The sequence below is a fragment of the Nannizzia gypsea genome, genomic scaffold, assembly GCF_000150975.2.
Source record: "Nannizzia gypsea CBS 118893 supercont1.9 genomic scaffold, whole genome shotgun sequence".
Lineage (NCBI taxonomy): Eukaryota > Fungi > Ascomycota > Eurotiomycetes > Onygenales > Arthrodermataceae > Nannizzia > Nannizzia gypsea.
Genome location: NW_003345193.1, coordinates 128,585 through 144,943, shown reverse-complemented (window position 1 = coordinate 144,943; position 16,359 = coordinate 128,585). Strand labels below are relative to the sequence as shown.

At 47.2% G+C, this 16,359-nt stretch overlaps 6 protein-coding genes across 6 annotated transcripts; 3 read left to right on the top strand and 3 right to left on the bottom strand.

The window, feature by feature from the left end:
* Window positions 1-331: 331 nt before the first annotated feature.
* On the top strand, window positions 332-1,139 carry MGYG_08286 (hypothetical protein; the record flags this gene model as incomplete). Its single annotated transcript, XM_003169334.1, has 2 exons — window positions 332-351; window positions 416-1,139. 2 exons carry the CDS (start codon window positions 332-334, stop codon window positions 1,137-1,139), a joined length of 744 nt encoding a protein of 247 aa, XP_003169382.1.
* Window positions 1,140-3,569: 2,430 nt separating this feature from the next.
* Window positions 3,570-5,808, bottom strand: MGYG_08285 (hypothetical protein; the record flags this gene model as incomplete). The annotated part of the gene is made up of 6 exons (XM_003169333.1): window positions 3,570-3,635; window positions 3,721-4,070; window positions 4,142-4,733; window positions 4,800-5,380; window positions 5,468-5,542; window positions 5,763-5,808. The coding sequence occupies 6 exons, from the start codon at window positions 5,806-5,808 to the stop codon at window positions 3,570-3,572; spliced, it is 1,710 nt and encodes a 569-aa protein (XP_003169381.1).
* A 796-nt stretch (window positions 5,809-6,604) lies between these two features.
* On the bottom strand, window positions 6,605-8,750 carry MGYG_08284 (hsp70-like protein; the record flags this gene model as incomplete). Its single annotated transcript, XM_003169332.1, has 7 exons — window positions 6,605-6,955; window positions 7,019-7,217; window positions 7,275-7,381; window positions 7,439-7,791; window positions 7,860-7,974; window positions 8,029-8,609; window positions 8,672-8,750. The coding sequence occupies 7 exons, from the start codon at window positions 8,748-8,750 to the stop codon at window positions 6,605-6,607; spliced, it is 1,785 nt and encodes a 594-aa protein (XP_003169380.1).
* Window positions 8,751-9,761: 1,011 nt separating this feature from the next.
* Window positions 9,762-11,306, top strand: MGYG_08283 (hypothetical protein; the record flags this gene model as incomplete). Its single annotated transcript, XM_003169331.1, has 4 exons — window positions 9,762-10,731; window positions 10,793-11,034; window positions 11,079-11,174; window positions 11,199-11,306. The coding sequence occupies 4 exons, from the start codon at window positions 9,762-9,764 to the stop codon at window positions 11,304-11,306; spliced, it is 1,416 nt and encodes a 471-aa protein (XP_003169379.1).
* Window positions 11,307-12,053: 747 nt separating this feature from the next.
* On the top strand, window positions 12,054-13,373 carry MGYG_08282 (hypothetical protein; the record flags this gene model as incomplete). Its single annotated transcript, XM_003169330.1, has 2 exons — window positions 12,054-12,174; window positions 12,253-13,373. 2 exons carry the CDS (start codon window positions 12,054-12,056, stop codon window positions 13,371-13,373), a joined length of 1,242 nt encoding a protein of 413 aa, XP_003169378.1.
* A 455-nt stretch (window positions 13,374-13,828) lies between these two features.
* MGYG_08281 (laccase) lies at window positions 13,829-16,211 on the bottom strand (the record flags this gene model as incomplete). Its single annotated transcript, XM_003169329.1, has 8 exons — window positions 13,829-14,203; window positions 14,262-14,815; window positions 14,877-15,021; window positions 15,077-15,132; window positions 15,195-15,569; window positions 15,630-15,653; window positions 15,719-15,815; window positions 15,879-16,211. The coding sequence occupies 8 exons, from the start codon at window positions 16,209-16,211 to the stop codon at window positions 13,829-13,831; spliced, it is 1,959 nt and encodes a 652-aa protein (XP_003169377.1).
* Between the last annotated feature and the right edge of the window lie 148 nt (window positions 16,212-16,359).

Below are 16,359 nucleotides of genomic sequence, written 5' to 3'. Positions count from 1 at the left end.
TGAATATATTAATATGGCAGTGTCTTGATACCCTTTTTATCCTCTTCTTGTTCTAGCACCTAGCCAGCTGTCCTCTGCTGGGCTTGAAGGTGCTGTATATCACCATACGCACCTTCCGTAATGGGGCAGAAACGTGACTAAGCGCGATGGAGAGACACATAAACCTGTGGCTCGAAACTGACGCGAGTCTTTTTCTTCTCAAGACTTTCTTCTCCAGGATCGCGTCTCTCAGAACTATAGTCCTAAATTACTGAATCGAATTTCGTTTCAACATTATCCAACCCTACTCCTTACAACCAGCAAGTTGACGGCCTTTCGACTAGACTTCGAAATGGCTCCAGGGTATAGCAGGTTTGTTTCTCTAAGTCCTAACTTACAGCACACTTATACTAATGTTTATTCCTTCTGTTGTTAGACGCGATGTCGAGATCCTGAGAGTATGGCTAGATTCGGACGAGGTGAAAGACTACATTACTGCATGCGATGAGAGGAACGGGAATTATGCATTCCACAAGGCAAGGTGTAGGCAGCAATTTGCTAAACTATTCTATGACAATATCAGAGAAAGTGGTGAACTAAAATACCCCGGGGCCCTCTGGATTATGGCTATTATTGGTCGAATTCTAGCCGCCTTTCTAAGGAAATCAGCACTTGAAATTATAACAAGTAGCAGCGACTGGAATGGGGCCTATTGGCTCGGGGAACTTATAAGTTTATTTAGTATGGGGCTGCAATTAGTTATTGCTTACAACTCGAGGTGGAGTACCACCGCAACCCGTACCATGATATTGGTATGTACCTTTATCTCTCACCTGACGGACTCTATTTTCGCATGCTACCTTGGGTCTAGAGAAGATAAGGCCTTCTTCAACGGCATATCCTATGTGTCAAGGATTGGTAGCGAGCTGGTCATCACAATTATAGGCTGCTGGGGTATGATACGTACCACGCAGCCCCAAGAAGTGGACAAAGCCGAATACCTGAACAGGTGGATTAAGCTGCCCGTTGACTACAAGTATTGGGCCGAAAGCTCTCTCGCTAACCACCGCGACGAAACAATCTTCCAGAAATTGCCTCGCCGCGGTCGCGGACCAATCATACAAACTCTGCCGAGAGCCCTTCCGCCGTTGGCCCATTAGTCGCTAACTATCTAAACAGTAAAAAAATTCAAACCCGTATAACAGACGTTAGCGGGATATACTCGAGTTATATCGAGAACCACTGATCCCTAGCTGCATTTAATGCGCTATCGATTACGTGGATGCGATGACAAAACGGGATGAACACATTGGACATTTATGGAGCTTCGGACCTAATATATAATATTTTTCAGACGTATAGTCTGACCGAGCCTTCGGACTCGGAGTCATCGCGTCTATATGTGTTCAACCCACCCTCCTTTTTTGTTGGCTGATGGTCTGTGGCGACCATCTGGTATCACGCTGAGAGTCTTTACGCCTTGTTACGTATAAGATGAGGGTGTGTGTGGGTTCGAATCCTACAGCTGACGTTTGCCACATCCCTACATTACTTTTCCTGATTCTAAGAACCAAACCTCCCTTTCCGGTAGGGTTTCGAATTACTACTTCCCCTCCGTCCTAGAGCTAATTCGCCCCATTTTCTAATCTTTCTTGAGCTTCAGGCCTCCTGATGAGGATTTCGATAGAACCTTTCAATTGAGAATTTTGACAGGGGTCTTCTCCGGCAAGTAACGGAATTCGACGCCGAAATCACTCCCGGCAGCAATTCGGCCCCGTAGCTCGATCGAGCAATATACTATGGCTCAGTATCTACTTTGGCGTTGTATGTTAGTTATACCCGCTCGGTTACCAAGGAGCCGTCTAACCAATTTGCTAACTGGATGCATAATTCGTATAGGCACAAACGGCACGGGCATCCTATTTCTCCCAGGATAAAACGTCGTAGCATTGCTGCTTGAGTGGAAGTAGAAGCTAGAATCGCACTTCCGTAGTTATAGGATTGATATATGGTTTAGTTGAATCAGAGTACAGATCGATCTAGTTGGGGGAAGTGAGTGTAAACGATGACTTTCCAGCTCACTCATCAAATTATAATGTTTGAATTGTGTAACTTCGGAGTTGTGTATACCCGGATGACATATTAGGAGATAGATATGTGACGACAATAATTTTTGTTGATATCTACTTACTTTAAGATAAAATTCGGTTACCTAGCATAACGCAGGTCTCTTATTCACAGGTCAAGGAAGAGCGTAACTACTCGTTGCCTTCACCTGCACACACCTCCCTGCAAGTGCGCCACACCGTAATAATATATCTAGTTAGTTGTCCCTACTACGTTATTTCAATTGGATAACTACTTTAAACTTTCGTTAACTTACCAGGTAGTCAGTTCGTGGACTAACTCGAGTGGCGTGGGCCCTGAGCCGCACGCCAAGGAAAGAACCGGCCTTATTTCAACGTTTAACCGAGTGAATCGAAGTCCAACCCCTAAAGAGCCCACCTTAATCCTGGCTGTTTACCCGCAATGCTGATCCTACTTGTTCCTCCTACTGTAGTATACAGGTATTAGTGGAAATGAGTCCTAGCAGTTGAATAATCTAGCATCAGCATTCTCTTTTTAATAGCTGCGATAGTTATGGTCAAATGGGACGGCTAGCCTCGAAAATCTATTTATAAAGGTCACAATATATTCCTCCCCAACCTGTATGTTAATTATTCATGGATAAGTATAGAATTCCAACTCTAACACACGAATAGTTTGATTGTTTTGATCTATCAATTGAGGAGAAGCTTCTGTTCGCTTACAAGTTTAATGCTCGAATCATTACTAGAAAAGTCTTGTAGTTACAACCCTATTGGAATGCAAACCGGGGCTGCCGAAAACTCTGGAAATAACTCACGTTTATTCGCCTGAGACTATGGAGTCATGCCCTTCTTGTTACGAAGAAAGTTCTCAACGGCTTTATCGTGAAGTCACAATTTCATGTCAAAACAACTACTAGCCCCCTTCTCTGATGCTCTTGGCGTGGAAGGCGATGAACGTGATGAGAACGCACACGGTCAGTTCTCCTTAGAGCCGACACAACCAAAGCCGTCGCATAGGTTCGGGGTAGCAGTGCATGGAATTCTGACTGACCTAGAAATGGGAAGGCGAACTTTGCGCGAATAATGGAAGAAGTTATATCATAACTAGAGGGTACGGATAACAGAATTGACATGGCTCCGCAACAGGACAAATAACATTGACGCCCACGGCTCGCTGGGAATCTAGTTTGACTCAGCAGAGGCGGTGGACTGGATAACTGCTCGCTTACTTCAGAACTAGGAGTCTCCCGTATCCTATGAATTACACATTCTAGGATGACATTAACAGGGAAGATATGAATGATGCATTTTTATATGAAGTGGAGGACAGACAAGAAGATAGACAAGGTGGTCATTAATTATATTCTTTTTATCTGTTTCTTTTTGCATCAAGGAGAAAAAGAGAGTCTTTGCTACATGACAATCAAGGAAAATTAAAACGAGTGATTTAGAACCAGCCATGCACTCTATCTTGTTTCTCTCTTTCATTATTTACCCCGGTCACATTTCGGAGAGAAACTCCTGGGCTGCAGCATGGAGGTCCTTCGCAGCGTCGGCATTAGACGTCTGGTCGAGGGTAGAGACGTCAGCTTCTTGTTCAAGGAGATAGCTTAACGAGGGATGAGATAAAAGTTAAAGTTGCTTAACATACCCTGAGTAAGAGAGGCACTGTTCGTCCGTCCTCAATTCCAGATATCTGTACATGTTTTCCCGTCGGCTCCTTACCCTCTGGGTCCCCTACTTTCATCCCTTTATATAGCGGAATGTTGAGGATGAGTCGGAATACACCATCCGTACGCATGATAAACCGGGCAGATCTTCTCGACGGCTTGGTAGCAGCAGCTCCGCCTTCTTCCTCATCTCCGGCGGCAGCTTCGGTTGATTTCTTTGCGTTGAGCTTGAAAGTGCCCACGCCACGCTCTTTCCATTCACTGCCAGTAAAGTGGAAAAGCTTGCCTCGGACAGTAAGATGGGTCTCTTCACCTTCTTCTCCAGTCTCGGCTGTAGATTAAAAAAAGGGTTGTTAGCAGGTGGCTACGGGAAATACCTCTTCGTATGGGAGAGTGACTTACTCTCTTGTTTAAAGAACCGGGTATCTTCCTTCTCTTCTTCGAGGCCTTGGAAAGTTTCTCCCTTCTCCTCAGTAGCCTCATCATCATCTTCCGCTTCATCGTCATCATCTTCCTTATTTTCTGCTTTTGAGCCAAATGCTTTTGGCTTAGAAGCCGTAGATCCGAAATTTGTTGGCTTAGGAGATGCAAAGCTAGTCAGCCTCTCACCGGGCTTTGGTGCTGCCGCAGCAAACCCGCTTGCGAATGAACTCTTTGCAAAGGCACTTCCACTAAAGGACGCGCCAAAAGGCGAAGGGCCCGAGGTTACTGCAAACGGGGATGCCCCGGACCCAATGGAGCTAGATTTGCCATCGCCTTCACCTTTGCTGCTAGGCTTACTCTTAAAGATGGACGAGCCGCCTCCAATTGTACCAAAGGGAGAGGTTTCCGACCCTGAAAATGCAGCTAACGTCGAGGCTGCAAAGGCAGAGGGATTGGTACTCTGTTCCTTGGTTGACTGGTCGCCTGTGTTTGTAGGGCTCTGCCTCGAGGCATTGAGTGTTCCGAATGGAGAAGTTGCGGAAGTGTTGGTGAAAGGATTCGGGAGTGTGGACTATAAGATTGAAATGTAAGGATTTGCATAGAACGTTACTTAACAGCCATCCATCTCGAGACATACCTTTGAAGCAGCAGTCGCGTTCTTTGGCTCCTCGGTATGTCGATCCTGCGAATTATCACGATGACGCTTTTTCTCTGGTTCGCCCTTGTCCGCACGGTTGTTAGGTGAAGCTCCTAAGCTTTCCAAATCGGCATTATCTTTGGAAGGATCGGCGGCAGCATCATCCTTTTCTTTCACATTTTCTTCCTCTGCCTTTGAATCCAGGTCCTTGTCGAATTGGTCTCTGCTTCGTTTCTTCTTTGGGCTCTTTACCTTTTCCAGCCCAGCAGTATCTGCTTGTGGCTCCGCTTCCCGTTCAGGTGTAGTTTCCATCTTCGAATCTCTAGAACGCTTTCTTCTATGGCCACTTTCATCGTAGTGACCTGGCTGTCCGTCCTCGTTCATCAGGTCGTCAAGGGATCGCTTCTTCTTCAATCGTCCACGCTCGCTTGTGTTGGTATCGGTCTTGTTGTCCTTTAGCGGCTCGCCGTTCTCCTCGCCCATATTCGAGTATTCGGATTCTTGGTCCGGGTTTGTAGTTCCTGTTCCGGCAATAGAAGTCTCCTTTAGCTTCTGGCGGACAGGCCGTTCACCGCCGCCGTCTTTATGGGAGTCAGAACACACTTTCTCGCGGGTGAATTCTGTAGATCGCTCGGAGGGATCACTAGGTAGAGCGGAACTCCTCGTACCTTCAGAGTAATCGCCCGTGTCAGGGTCGACTTTTTCTTTTGATTGATGTTGTGGTGATTGTTCGGCTGTGTTGTCTATTGAAAAGTAGGCGTCAATAACTACCTATACAGCAAGCTTCAAAACTCTAGGACACAACACCAGAGCAGTAATTGCTACAGTAACAGACTCCTCCTGTCATTTATGCAATGGCTCCAACTGCTGGTCGGTCGCCTGAGGCGCCGGCCTTGCACTCCCACGAACTGAAGGAGAAAAGGGGGCTGATGGGGGCGGAAAAGTAGTATGGCAGATGCAGACCTTCTAGAACACCATTCTTCTGTCGCAAGCTATCAGGAGATGCCATGTCAACTGCCGGATCTTCTTGCACCGTACTCAGGATCTCCTTCGAGGCCGATCTGCCCGGCGTTCGATCTGTGGTTGATCAGGGCTTCGGTCGGGTTGTTGGGTAGTTAGTTAGCGGGGGGATCCAGGGACCAGCGAAAAAGGCCTCCGAGGCCAGCTTGTGCGGTCAGGCGAAAGAAAACGAGAAGCAGGCTACTTCCGAGCAGAAGCAGTCTGCCGCAGACAGCTTAAACGAGTGCGCTCGACGGCGAAGATGCGAGTTTTGCCAGCAAATGGCTTAGGACGAGGAAGAAAAAAGAGCGAGGCAGGTTGTTGGTTGTTGGTTGTTGCTGCTAAGAACTGCGACGTTTAATTTTATTACTGGGGATTTTCTTCTTTCACTGCTTCACTAGTGGAGACAGCACATCAACTCATGCTGAGGCCGAGAGAAAGGGGGAATAGAAGGGAGAAGAAGAAGAAAAGAGAGAGGACAGAAGCGGTCCTTGGATGGCGATGATATTCGCAAGACGGCCTCCCGCTGGCTTTCTTTTGCCAGGCTTCCGCCTGGCTTGAACCAGAGCGGCTGCGGCAGTCGAGGCCACAGAAACAGCCCCAAGGCAGACACAGCGAGACGACGATACGGACCATGGAGACGAGACGAGAGATCGATCAATGGCCTTTGGAATGTCTTCTTGTACAGATATAAAGAATAGGTACATTACGGGATTATCTCGGTGGCCGTCCAACGGGCTTCAGCCTCGACCAATATCAACAGCATCACTGCTGCTACCATAAACCAGCCATGCAATGTCATGCCATCAGTCCTCCAGCAGCCCCAGAGCCGCGTCTGCAATTACTTTCCCTTCTGACGTTGCTGCAAAGCTCAGGATACCCCCCTTGGACCGGAAGTTCACCTCTATCGTGTAGTTGAAGCGGTGGTACGTCTGCCCGTCCGAGGTGCTCTTGCGTGTCTGGAAGTCGTTGAATGTGGACGTCGAAAAGGCTGGGGATATCTCCCCTACTTTAACGACACGGTGGTGGTCTTCCCTCTCCGGCGCCTCGTCCATGTTGCAGGAGAACATAGTGATGTTCTCATTCAACGGCTGGCCGAGCTTGAACGTACTCTGGATGTCGGCCTTCATCTTGAAGTTTTCGTCCAGTCGTTTCCCCTTCACGACCAGGAGTCAGCCTTTCTTTCTTGCTCGGAATAAGATCCGTTTTTGCTTGCTTACCTTGGGGATAACCCATTCCATTCTTCCGCTACACATCTTTTCACCAGTGAGTGGATCAGTGTACGAATTTGCTTCGGGGTCGATGCCTTTCCTGAACCGTTTTCCCCAGGACCAGCCATAGTGTGCTCTACTATGAGTGATGATAGGCTTCAGCCCTTCTAGACCACGCAGACAGGCACCCTTGACAATGGCAGCCTGACTATTGGCTGTTAGCTATTGTGTATGACGGGAAAATTCATCACTCATGGCCACTTACCAGTCTGGCGGGCATGTTACAGAGCCGATATTTTTTCCTTTGCACCATTCGCCTAGCTTGGTGTTGAGATAATCCGAATCCCCAAACCCTCCAACAAGTATCAGTCGCTATAAGCCGTTAGCTACTGCTTTTTTGAAGGGGCTGCGCTAGGTAAGGGAACTCACGTCGATTCTCTTTTTCTTCTTCTCAGTAGCCTTTACCTGTGACTTTACCAGAGATATGACTTCCTTTACGACGGGATCAAAGAGCCGCTGCATATCGTACTTGGAAAGCTTTACCACCAGTTCCTCATCGTCATAGTGGACGCTTGGTCCGATATCCATCCGGATAGGTCCAACTTCCACTCCTCGATCATCGTTGGGACCTCCGAAATTCCGCTTCGCACTCTCAAAGGAATTCATAAATCTACTACCTGGCCCTCGTAATCTCATCGGCACTGAGGTATATTCTTCTCCAAACGTCTCTTGCATCCACTGGTTGAAATTCCGATCGATGTACGTTGACCCGCATTTTCCTCCTGGATTGAGTAGGGCGATTTGATTAGCAACAAAAAAGTCAGCTTCCACCGAAGACAGGAGGAAATACCTATGCCAACACAGAGCTCTTCAAACTCCAACCTTGGTTCTGATTTTAGAACTATATAGGTTGTGATGTCAACCGTTCCACCTCCACAGTCACATATTAGAATACCCTCGCCTGGCTAAGGCCTGAGTTAGCTAATACATAAGCCACCATGAGATAAAAGATTGCATACCTGAACTGGGTCAATTGCGTCGGGCCCCAGGTGCGGTTTTATTGCCGAAAGTGCTGCAGCTTCGGGCTCCTTGATCATGAAGATAGAGTCGTATGGCCGTGACCCGAACCCTGCGGCTTCTGCAGCTTTCCGAGTGGCTAGCTGGGCTTGGTCGGACCAAATCGCAGGCATGGTCAAATATATCTCCATTGGGGTGGCATTGAAAACACCGGCTCCCATCTTTTTCTCCAGCTGGTGAATAAGGTAGACATACAACTCCCGGAAGTAATCTTCGATCACGCATTGTGCACTTTTTCCCTTTGGCAGGCTCATCAGGCCTGACCCAAATAGATCCTTCAACGATGGATCATCATAGCCGGTCAGCTGTGCGCTCTTGTCCAGCAACAGCTTGGTCCAGGAGTAACACATCAAGTTTGGAGAAACCTGGAATCCCCATTGATCTGCGGGTATCTTGTTTTTATTCTCTTGTGCATAGGCTATTCTCGATGGGACCTTCCATGTTGAATCCCGATGCCCTGGCCAAGTGTTGATGACATTGATATCTTCCAACCTGGTCTTTGTGGACTCTGCCCAACTGACACCTATATAGCAAACTTGTTAGATACTTTGTCCCCCAGCATGCTACTGCTTGGGATTTTCAAACCTGAAAATGTGGTTCCATAGTCTACTCCCACAATGATCTTGTGGCGAGAGCCTGTGTCTAGGGCATCGTTATCTTTCATTGGGCAGGATATCTTCCACCGAGCCTCAAGTCAACGGTGTAGGCGCGGGTATATAGGTGTCCAACAAATGCAGATTTTGAAGATTGTAATATATATCTTAATATATCTCAGCGGCTCAGGATAGCTTGTTTGGTCTCGTCTGCTCATTTCTTTACACAGGAAAAGAAGGGGGTTTAAAACCTTGGTTGGCCACTACACACAGACAGGGGGCCAAACACAGCCTTCTAGCTACTCCCAGGCCTATCTCTCGTCTAGGAATCCGCAAGGCCGAGGGGCAGCTGACAAGGCTGTGATAACGGGCTTGGGCGCCTTGCATCATGCAGCTGCTGCACGAACATCTTGACAACCGACTTCGTTAAGATCCCGCCAATCACAGCCACGGCAAGAGCGAAACGAGACCGCAGCACAGCAAAAATCGATAAAAGCAACCATGCAGACTACACTCGAAAGACGGTGCAAATGGGCCCGAAAAGATAACTATCGCTGTGATTTGGCCCTCCATTTTTTGCCAATGGTCATGCAGCCGTCTTGCGGGGAAGCAAGGCGCGCTGTCAAGTCTGCACAGCCAGCCTTGTCCAAAGAGCTTGATATATCTATCACACTCGAAAGCGCAAACCACCTCTGCAGGAGATTTCCTGGTCCTCTCCAAACTTAGTTGGCCGGCTGGCTGTGGCGGGGGACAGTGAACGAAAGGTCTATTAATACTTGTTGACCAATATCTCCTTATCTCGGTTTGCGCTGCCTGCCCTTTGGTGAATACACTTCGTTTTTTCAATGTTTTACTGGTACGGTGATGGGTAAGTCTTCACGTCGGAACTCCAGATCCTCGAGGCATCGGTATTCAACTACTTATGAATTTGAACTAAGGCTTGGATACCCTATGAGTTACAGAGAGGTTAACATCGTCCCTTGTGCTATTGATTTTTGGTTCATAGTTTTCTTTCCGACACTCGTAATAATGCTTGATGCTTGATGCTGGATGCTTCAAATGCTAATGGTTCTGTATAGCGCATGGCTGCAAAATCATCAAAAGAACCAGGCATGACTGAACCCCAAGCAGGCCGGCCAGGGTCCTCGGGGGGTAGACTCAATGACCCAACAATAGTAGAGATAAAACCTCGCCAGCAGGAGAATGGCAAAGTGCAACCTGAGCCCGAACCTGCTCCGAAACCTCCCCCAAAGGCCGATGACCAGCCGCACAATGGGGAGCCAACGGACCCAGATAGACGCGGAGGTGTTCCAACCGATAGGCCGCAACCACACGGAATCCCAGATGGACACCCTTATGACCGTGGCATTAGAGTCACCCACGTTTGCTGCGAGGCCGAGCCCTCCTCGATGGGGGGCGCGTGGTTTTCGTCTCGACGCTCGAACAAGTCTCGCGAGCAGGCGATGGAACAGGAGATTCATCAATTACGGTCAGAAATTGGACGCCAGCGCCAAGTCATTACGGAGCTTCAGGAAGGAAACGCATTCACAAAAGATGAAAACTTCCATCTCCGTGGGAAAATACGTGAGCTCAATGGTTTAATCCGCCGCACGCAGGAGAGGGCATTTGGAGAAATCGGCCAGGGAAAATGGGCTTCCCAGCCTGACAGAGATATCCGGGATGACCTCGCTTTATTCCAACGCCAACTCCGGGACTGGAGTAAGGAGTATGCTTTGGACTCCATAAGCACCCTGCAAGCATTGAAAATGAGTGAGGAAGAAAAGGACGAGTTTCTATGCAATTTAAGCAAGGTGGTGACGCTTAGTGAGAATGGAAGTATCCCGGCAACGCTACGAACCGGGAAAATGGAACGCAGACTACCTTCGATCCTGGTAAACGCCCTGATAGCTCATGATGTCTACACTCAGATCTTCGATGATCCCTTCTATTTCCTTGGCCAGAGCACTGGTTTGGATGACCAAGATTGTTCAGTTGACGGAACTCCTCTTGTGAATGAGACCCTAAACAGGATCTATGGAGAGCTGATAAATCGTAAGGAATCCCACTTCCTCTCCCAATTCTCTGTAAAGCTGCTAATATTGTATCCCAATAGTCGATGAACGAGAAGCTCATATCTGGCGTTCGCAGTTACTTCGAGTATACAATCCGCCAGAAGGAGGTGTTCTTAGTGAGAAAGAAAAGCTAGCAGCCAAAAGATGCATTCCCGGGTCCAACGGTGCAGTGATTACTTTGCAACATCTTCATACGGGACAGCAAAATACCTCTTTCGGAAGATCCCCAGTGATCAGGAAACAACTCGTCTTAATAAACTACGAGACATCTTCACAGATGCTGGTGAGCTGTCATCCAGACTTTGGACGCAACGGACATATATGAAGAGTCAGAACCTTCCGTCTTTGAAGCTGGAACAGTTCAAAGTTTCTTCCCAGTCAATGGAGGCCCATCCTTCTCAGGGGCTGGACGATGATGAGATAGTAAGCTAAGATGCTCGAGGGTAGAGTCGTATACACCCTGCCCTTCTCGCCTTTGGCAACGATGACTGTGAAAACTACCATATTGCCCGTGTCTGGGCCAAAGCCGTGGTTCTGCTGAGGGCTACAAGATGATATATCGCTCATATATTCGTGTATTATGTGTCTTCTTAGCTACTCCTCATTTTCGCACTTTTGTTATGGCTGGCTACCTTGTTTTTGCTCTCCTCTGAACTCGTATCTATAGCGCCCATACTATAGGCAACCCCTAGTTAACTAATTAAGCATTTGCTAGCTCATTTAAGGGGTCGGATAACTCATTAACCAGTCAAAGGGAACCTTTCAGAGCCCCTTAACGAACGCTAAATCCCATTCCTTTCTCAGCTTTCTCTTGCACTGCAGCTGCCTGCCCGCGCCTCGCTGCAAATCAAAGCCAGGGCGTAGCTAAGAAGTACACACCGACGACATCTCTCATGCATATGACCCTCAGGCCGGGCGAAGTCGACCCCTCACGCCCTCGCTTCGTCTCGCTTCATATTAACCGAATCAGCACCGTGCGGGTTAGTTCAGGCCTACTCGGTACCGCAAAAACGAATGAATATGGTTGATAGACACAGCACAGCAAGCTCACAGCCTCGCGAGGGGAGATCTCTTATCTTAGCCTCGCTGCAGCCAAGGCAGGCTGTCTGCACTGTTCGTATGACGCATGGGCAAAGGCAAAGGTAGGCTTGTCAGGTAGGCTTATGATTGCTGATATATAGAAAATAAGTCAGTCATCTTTCCCGGTCAGGGGAATTTGGCAGCGGAACCGGGCAATATCGATCTTGTTGCTTGCCTATGCAAAGAGTATCAAAAACCACATACATGTCCATACCACCAGCCATGAAGGAACGCCAGAAGGTCTTTATCGCAGTGATGGGGGTGACTGGCTCAGGGAAGAGCACCTTTATACAGACAGCTACCGATTCTGATGAAGTCCATATTGGCCATACGTTCAAGTCTTGTAAGCTTCCAGTTGAAACAGCGATCAATCATCTGGCTACTGGCCATTGCTAACAGGCGTTCTAATGCCAATCTTTAGGCACTGCAGCTGTCTCTGCTCATACGCTGTCTATGGATGAGTACGATGTTACGTTGATCGACACCCCTGGGTTCAACGACACATTTCGCAGTGAGACGGAAGTTCTAAAGGAGATTGCCAACTGGCTTGATTATACATACCGCAATCCTCCGCATGTTATGCTCACAGGCATAATCTACATGCAGTCAATCACTGACCGCCGCATGTATGGCTCTACTCTGCGGAATTTGAAGATGTTCCGACAGCTTTGTGGTGAAAGCCCTCTACGCAATGTCGTTTTCACCACCACCGGCTGGGGTACTGCAGAAAAGTCAGGAGAGCTTTCCAAGGCTCTTGAAAACCAGGAGTCCCTCCGTTCAGACCCTGACTTTTGGGAGCCAATGATCAGAAGAGGATCAACTATGGCTAAGTTTGAAGACACAAGATCTTCTGCTCTGGCTATCATCATGAGCATTGTTGAGCGCAACCCCATACTCCTCAAAATCCAGGAAGAATTGGTAGACGAGAATAAGAACCTCATTGACACTGCTGCTGGCCATACGGTTAACGAAGAAATGAAGAGACTCGAGGAGAAATACACGCAGGACATTGCCAAAGTTCAAAAGGACATGGAAGAAGCACTTGCTGCTCGTGACACTGAATACCATGCGGCCCTCCAAGAGGCAAAAGAGAACTATGAACGTCTTCGAGATGAAGCCCAACGGGCCCGGGACTCTCTACAATATGAACGACGTAATGAAAAACGACGTCTCACAAATGAGATTGAGGGGATGAAACGACAACTTGAACGGGATAAGAAAAAGCACGAGGAGTATTTGGAGCTTAAGTTCAAAGCCCAACAGATTAACGATGATATGAAATATGAAGAGATTGTGAACAAGCTCCGCGCAAACGGCCATCTTCTCCGAGACGAGGAACGGCAAGTCTTGGAGATGAAGATCCAAGAACTTGAGGCGGCATCCGCCTATGGGGGAGCTTCTGTTAATGGCAAAAAGAAAAAAGGTAAGGGAACCAAACTCCTGGTGGGACTAGCACAGGTCTTGGGAAGTGTCACCATGGGGCTACTAGGGTTCCCCATGTTGTTTGGAGATCCGATTGGGACCCTTGCTTCGATATTCTAATTGCTATCTTTACCACTTTTACTCTTGGGGTTCTAACTATCATTCTAACTTGTACAAAGTAATATACTAGGAACAGAATAAGGATAGCAAAGTGTCTTTAAACTGCCGATGGTGGAGGGGCAATGATCTGCTGTAGCCTAATACTTTTATAATTACACTCTTCCCACCTACAATTGAGCATTTTAGTTAGTAATGCATTCGCATACTCTGTTAAAGGGACCATTACTTATATGGAAGATCTGAGATAATATTTCACAACTATTATATACAAGAGCGGCGATATATGCATTGAGGGGATCTGTGCTCGTCATGCAACGAATATTAAAGGTATGCCGGAAAGGCATACTTAAGTAAGTGGTCTATAATCGAAGAGAACAGTAATAGAGCCAAGGTCCGGCCCAGGCAAAGAGTATATATGCAGTAAGAATGCAACTGGTCGTTCGTCAGTCCGTTGATTAAACGCCCGAATCGTCCTGGAAGTGAGCATTTGGATCCCAATAGTTGCTTTTATCGGAGTGCCATGCATCCCATCTTTGGCAGTTTTCTTTCATAAACTCAAAATCGGGGTTATTCAATGTCAAGGCCTTCAAGTCCTCTTTGCGTTCGAGTACCTGGAGAGCCAGCCCGGCGGACACATGCCATGCGATGTGGCAATGTAGTAGCCATGAACCTGGATTGTCCGGTTTAAAAGCAATGACGATAAATCCGCCAGCAGGTAGAAGAGTAACATCTCGGCGTGGAGGGTTGTTCAGTTTGAGATTGACATTTGTAGGATCCCAAGGCTCCGTAGATTGCTGTAGAAGCACAAAGTCATGGCCATGGAGGTGGATCTACATCACAAGTGTTAGCCATAAAGGTAGGGAACATGGTGATCGCCTAGTGTCTTACCGGATGGGCAACAGCAACTTGGGTGCTAATGGGGTCTAATTTCTTCCCTGTAATAACAAGGTAAACCCATTTATTTATGAGATGGTCTTCTGCCGGGTATACTACCCACGTTGAAGGGAACTCCTCCTTATCAAGGTTCTTGATAATAGGCTCGGAGTAGTTAATCCACATTGGGACGGGACCAAACTCCCAGTTAGAGACGAGGCTATTTGTTTCAGGGTATCCAGGCCTTCGCCATTTACCAAGTTGTACATCGGCAGATTTCTCGAAGGCACCAGCCACGTCAAGGCCTGGGTCAGGGACAGTCCATTTCACTTTGGGTACCAAGTTTTCCAGTGGTTCATCACGGCAGTCCAAGGAGAAAGCTCCACGCTCAGTGTTTGGGGAAATACCATCGTCCCTGTCGTAGTAAATAACGCCTGTTCTGTCGTCGGTACCTCTTCCCTCAGCGAACTTTGAACATCCCTTTGTCGGGGTCGTTCTCATCCAATATCTTCCGTTTTTCTTGGCCTCTTCTTTGGAGAGACCTTCCAAAATAATGTGGTAACGTTGGCCTATACGGAAATACTTAGCCATGTTGATATCTGTGTGTATATAAAATGAAAGGTCACCTACCAATTCCAACCGCAATATGATCAGCTTCATAAGGCTCAATTGGAACGAAGTCTGACCCAACAACTTGGAATTTGTGGCCATCGATAGAAAAGACGAACGTTGTGGCAACAGACGTATTGATCAATCTTAGAAGGTACTTTTTGCCCTTTTCAAAGTGTTAGCGTGTTCCAATTATTGCAATTTGAAGAATTGGCACAAACAGGTTTGAGAACGGTACGATATTTTTTCTCCAAATCACCAGTTTGATCGTAATCACCTATTTAACTATTAGCAATCGGTAAACTTCACATTGGAGCCAATATTCTTGGTGAAATTTACCCTTTCCGTTTAAAATTATGCTATCCATTGCTGGTGGCTTTCCTTCCAGCTCCTTGTGAAAGTCCTCAAATGCGCTGTCATGAAGATGGTCTGTCATCAATAGTGGATCAACAGCTTTATCATAACTCGCTGACGAGGGCCCATGGATTGTCATTGGCCCGAACAGACCATCCGCGTATTGTAGAGAATAATGGCTATGATACCAGGTGGACCCGTACTGGCTAGCCTTGAATCTGTAAGTCATTGAGGAGCCTGGTGGGATGGGGCATTGAGTCACTCCAGGTACACCATCGTTAAACATGTTTTCCATCATCCGAATTCCATGCCAGTGAACAGCGGTTCCGTTATGTTTCAACTTATTGGTGACAGTAATTTCTGATGCCCACTGTTAGCAAGGCTGATAGTTAGCCGTGTTTAACATGAGGCTGGCCTTACCAAGATCATCCCCCCAACATGCCTCTAGACTAATTGTCAGTATAGTACCAAAAGCAGACAGTATTTCAATATCTCATTGAATCACTCACGAATCCATGGTCCTGGATATTGCTTATTGAACACCTTAGCTTTATCAAAAACCATTCCGTCCATGTTCACCGACTCGTCCGTTACTTCTAAGTGGTACTAAATCATAACATTTTAGCTTTCCTTTTTCCATTTTCCTTTGGAGTAGCCGTTGCAACTTACCTTCCGTGTAATTCCTTGAGGGACATATTTATCATTGTCTGTGTCAATGTTATATTCAGTGATATCCCCCGGGTTCGATCCAGCATATCTTAGCCAGTCACCATTCTTCTTATAGGAGTAAACCCAACCCTTCATGGATGGGTATTCGCATCGAATGAGACGAGTATTGAGATCGGTGCTAGGAAGAGGATTGAACATTGGGAAATCATCCCTGGGGACATTTCTTGAAGGGGCCCCATGAGGTTCAGGCCATGCCAGTGCACTTCCAATGTAGAGAGTAGCCAAGCCAATCTGTTTTAGAGAGGGAATGGGTATTGAACTGAGAGAATTCATTGTCAGACTTAAAGAAGGAAGTCAAGCACGTTCACAAAATGCTGCTCCTTCTTTAATGACATTGGAAGAAGCCAAAAAGACAAAAGGACAACTGTGGGTGATCCCCGTTATATATCGATCTCTTAGATGGGGCCTCAAGGAGGAAGGT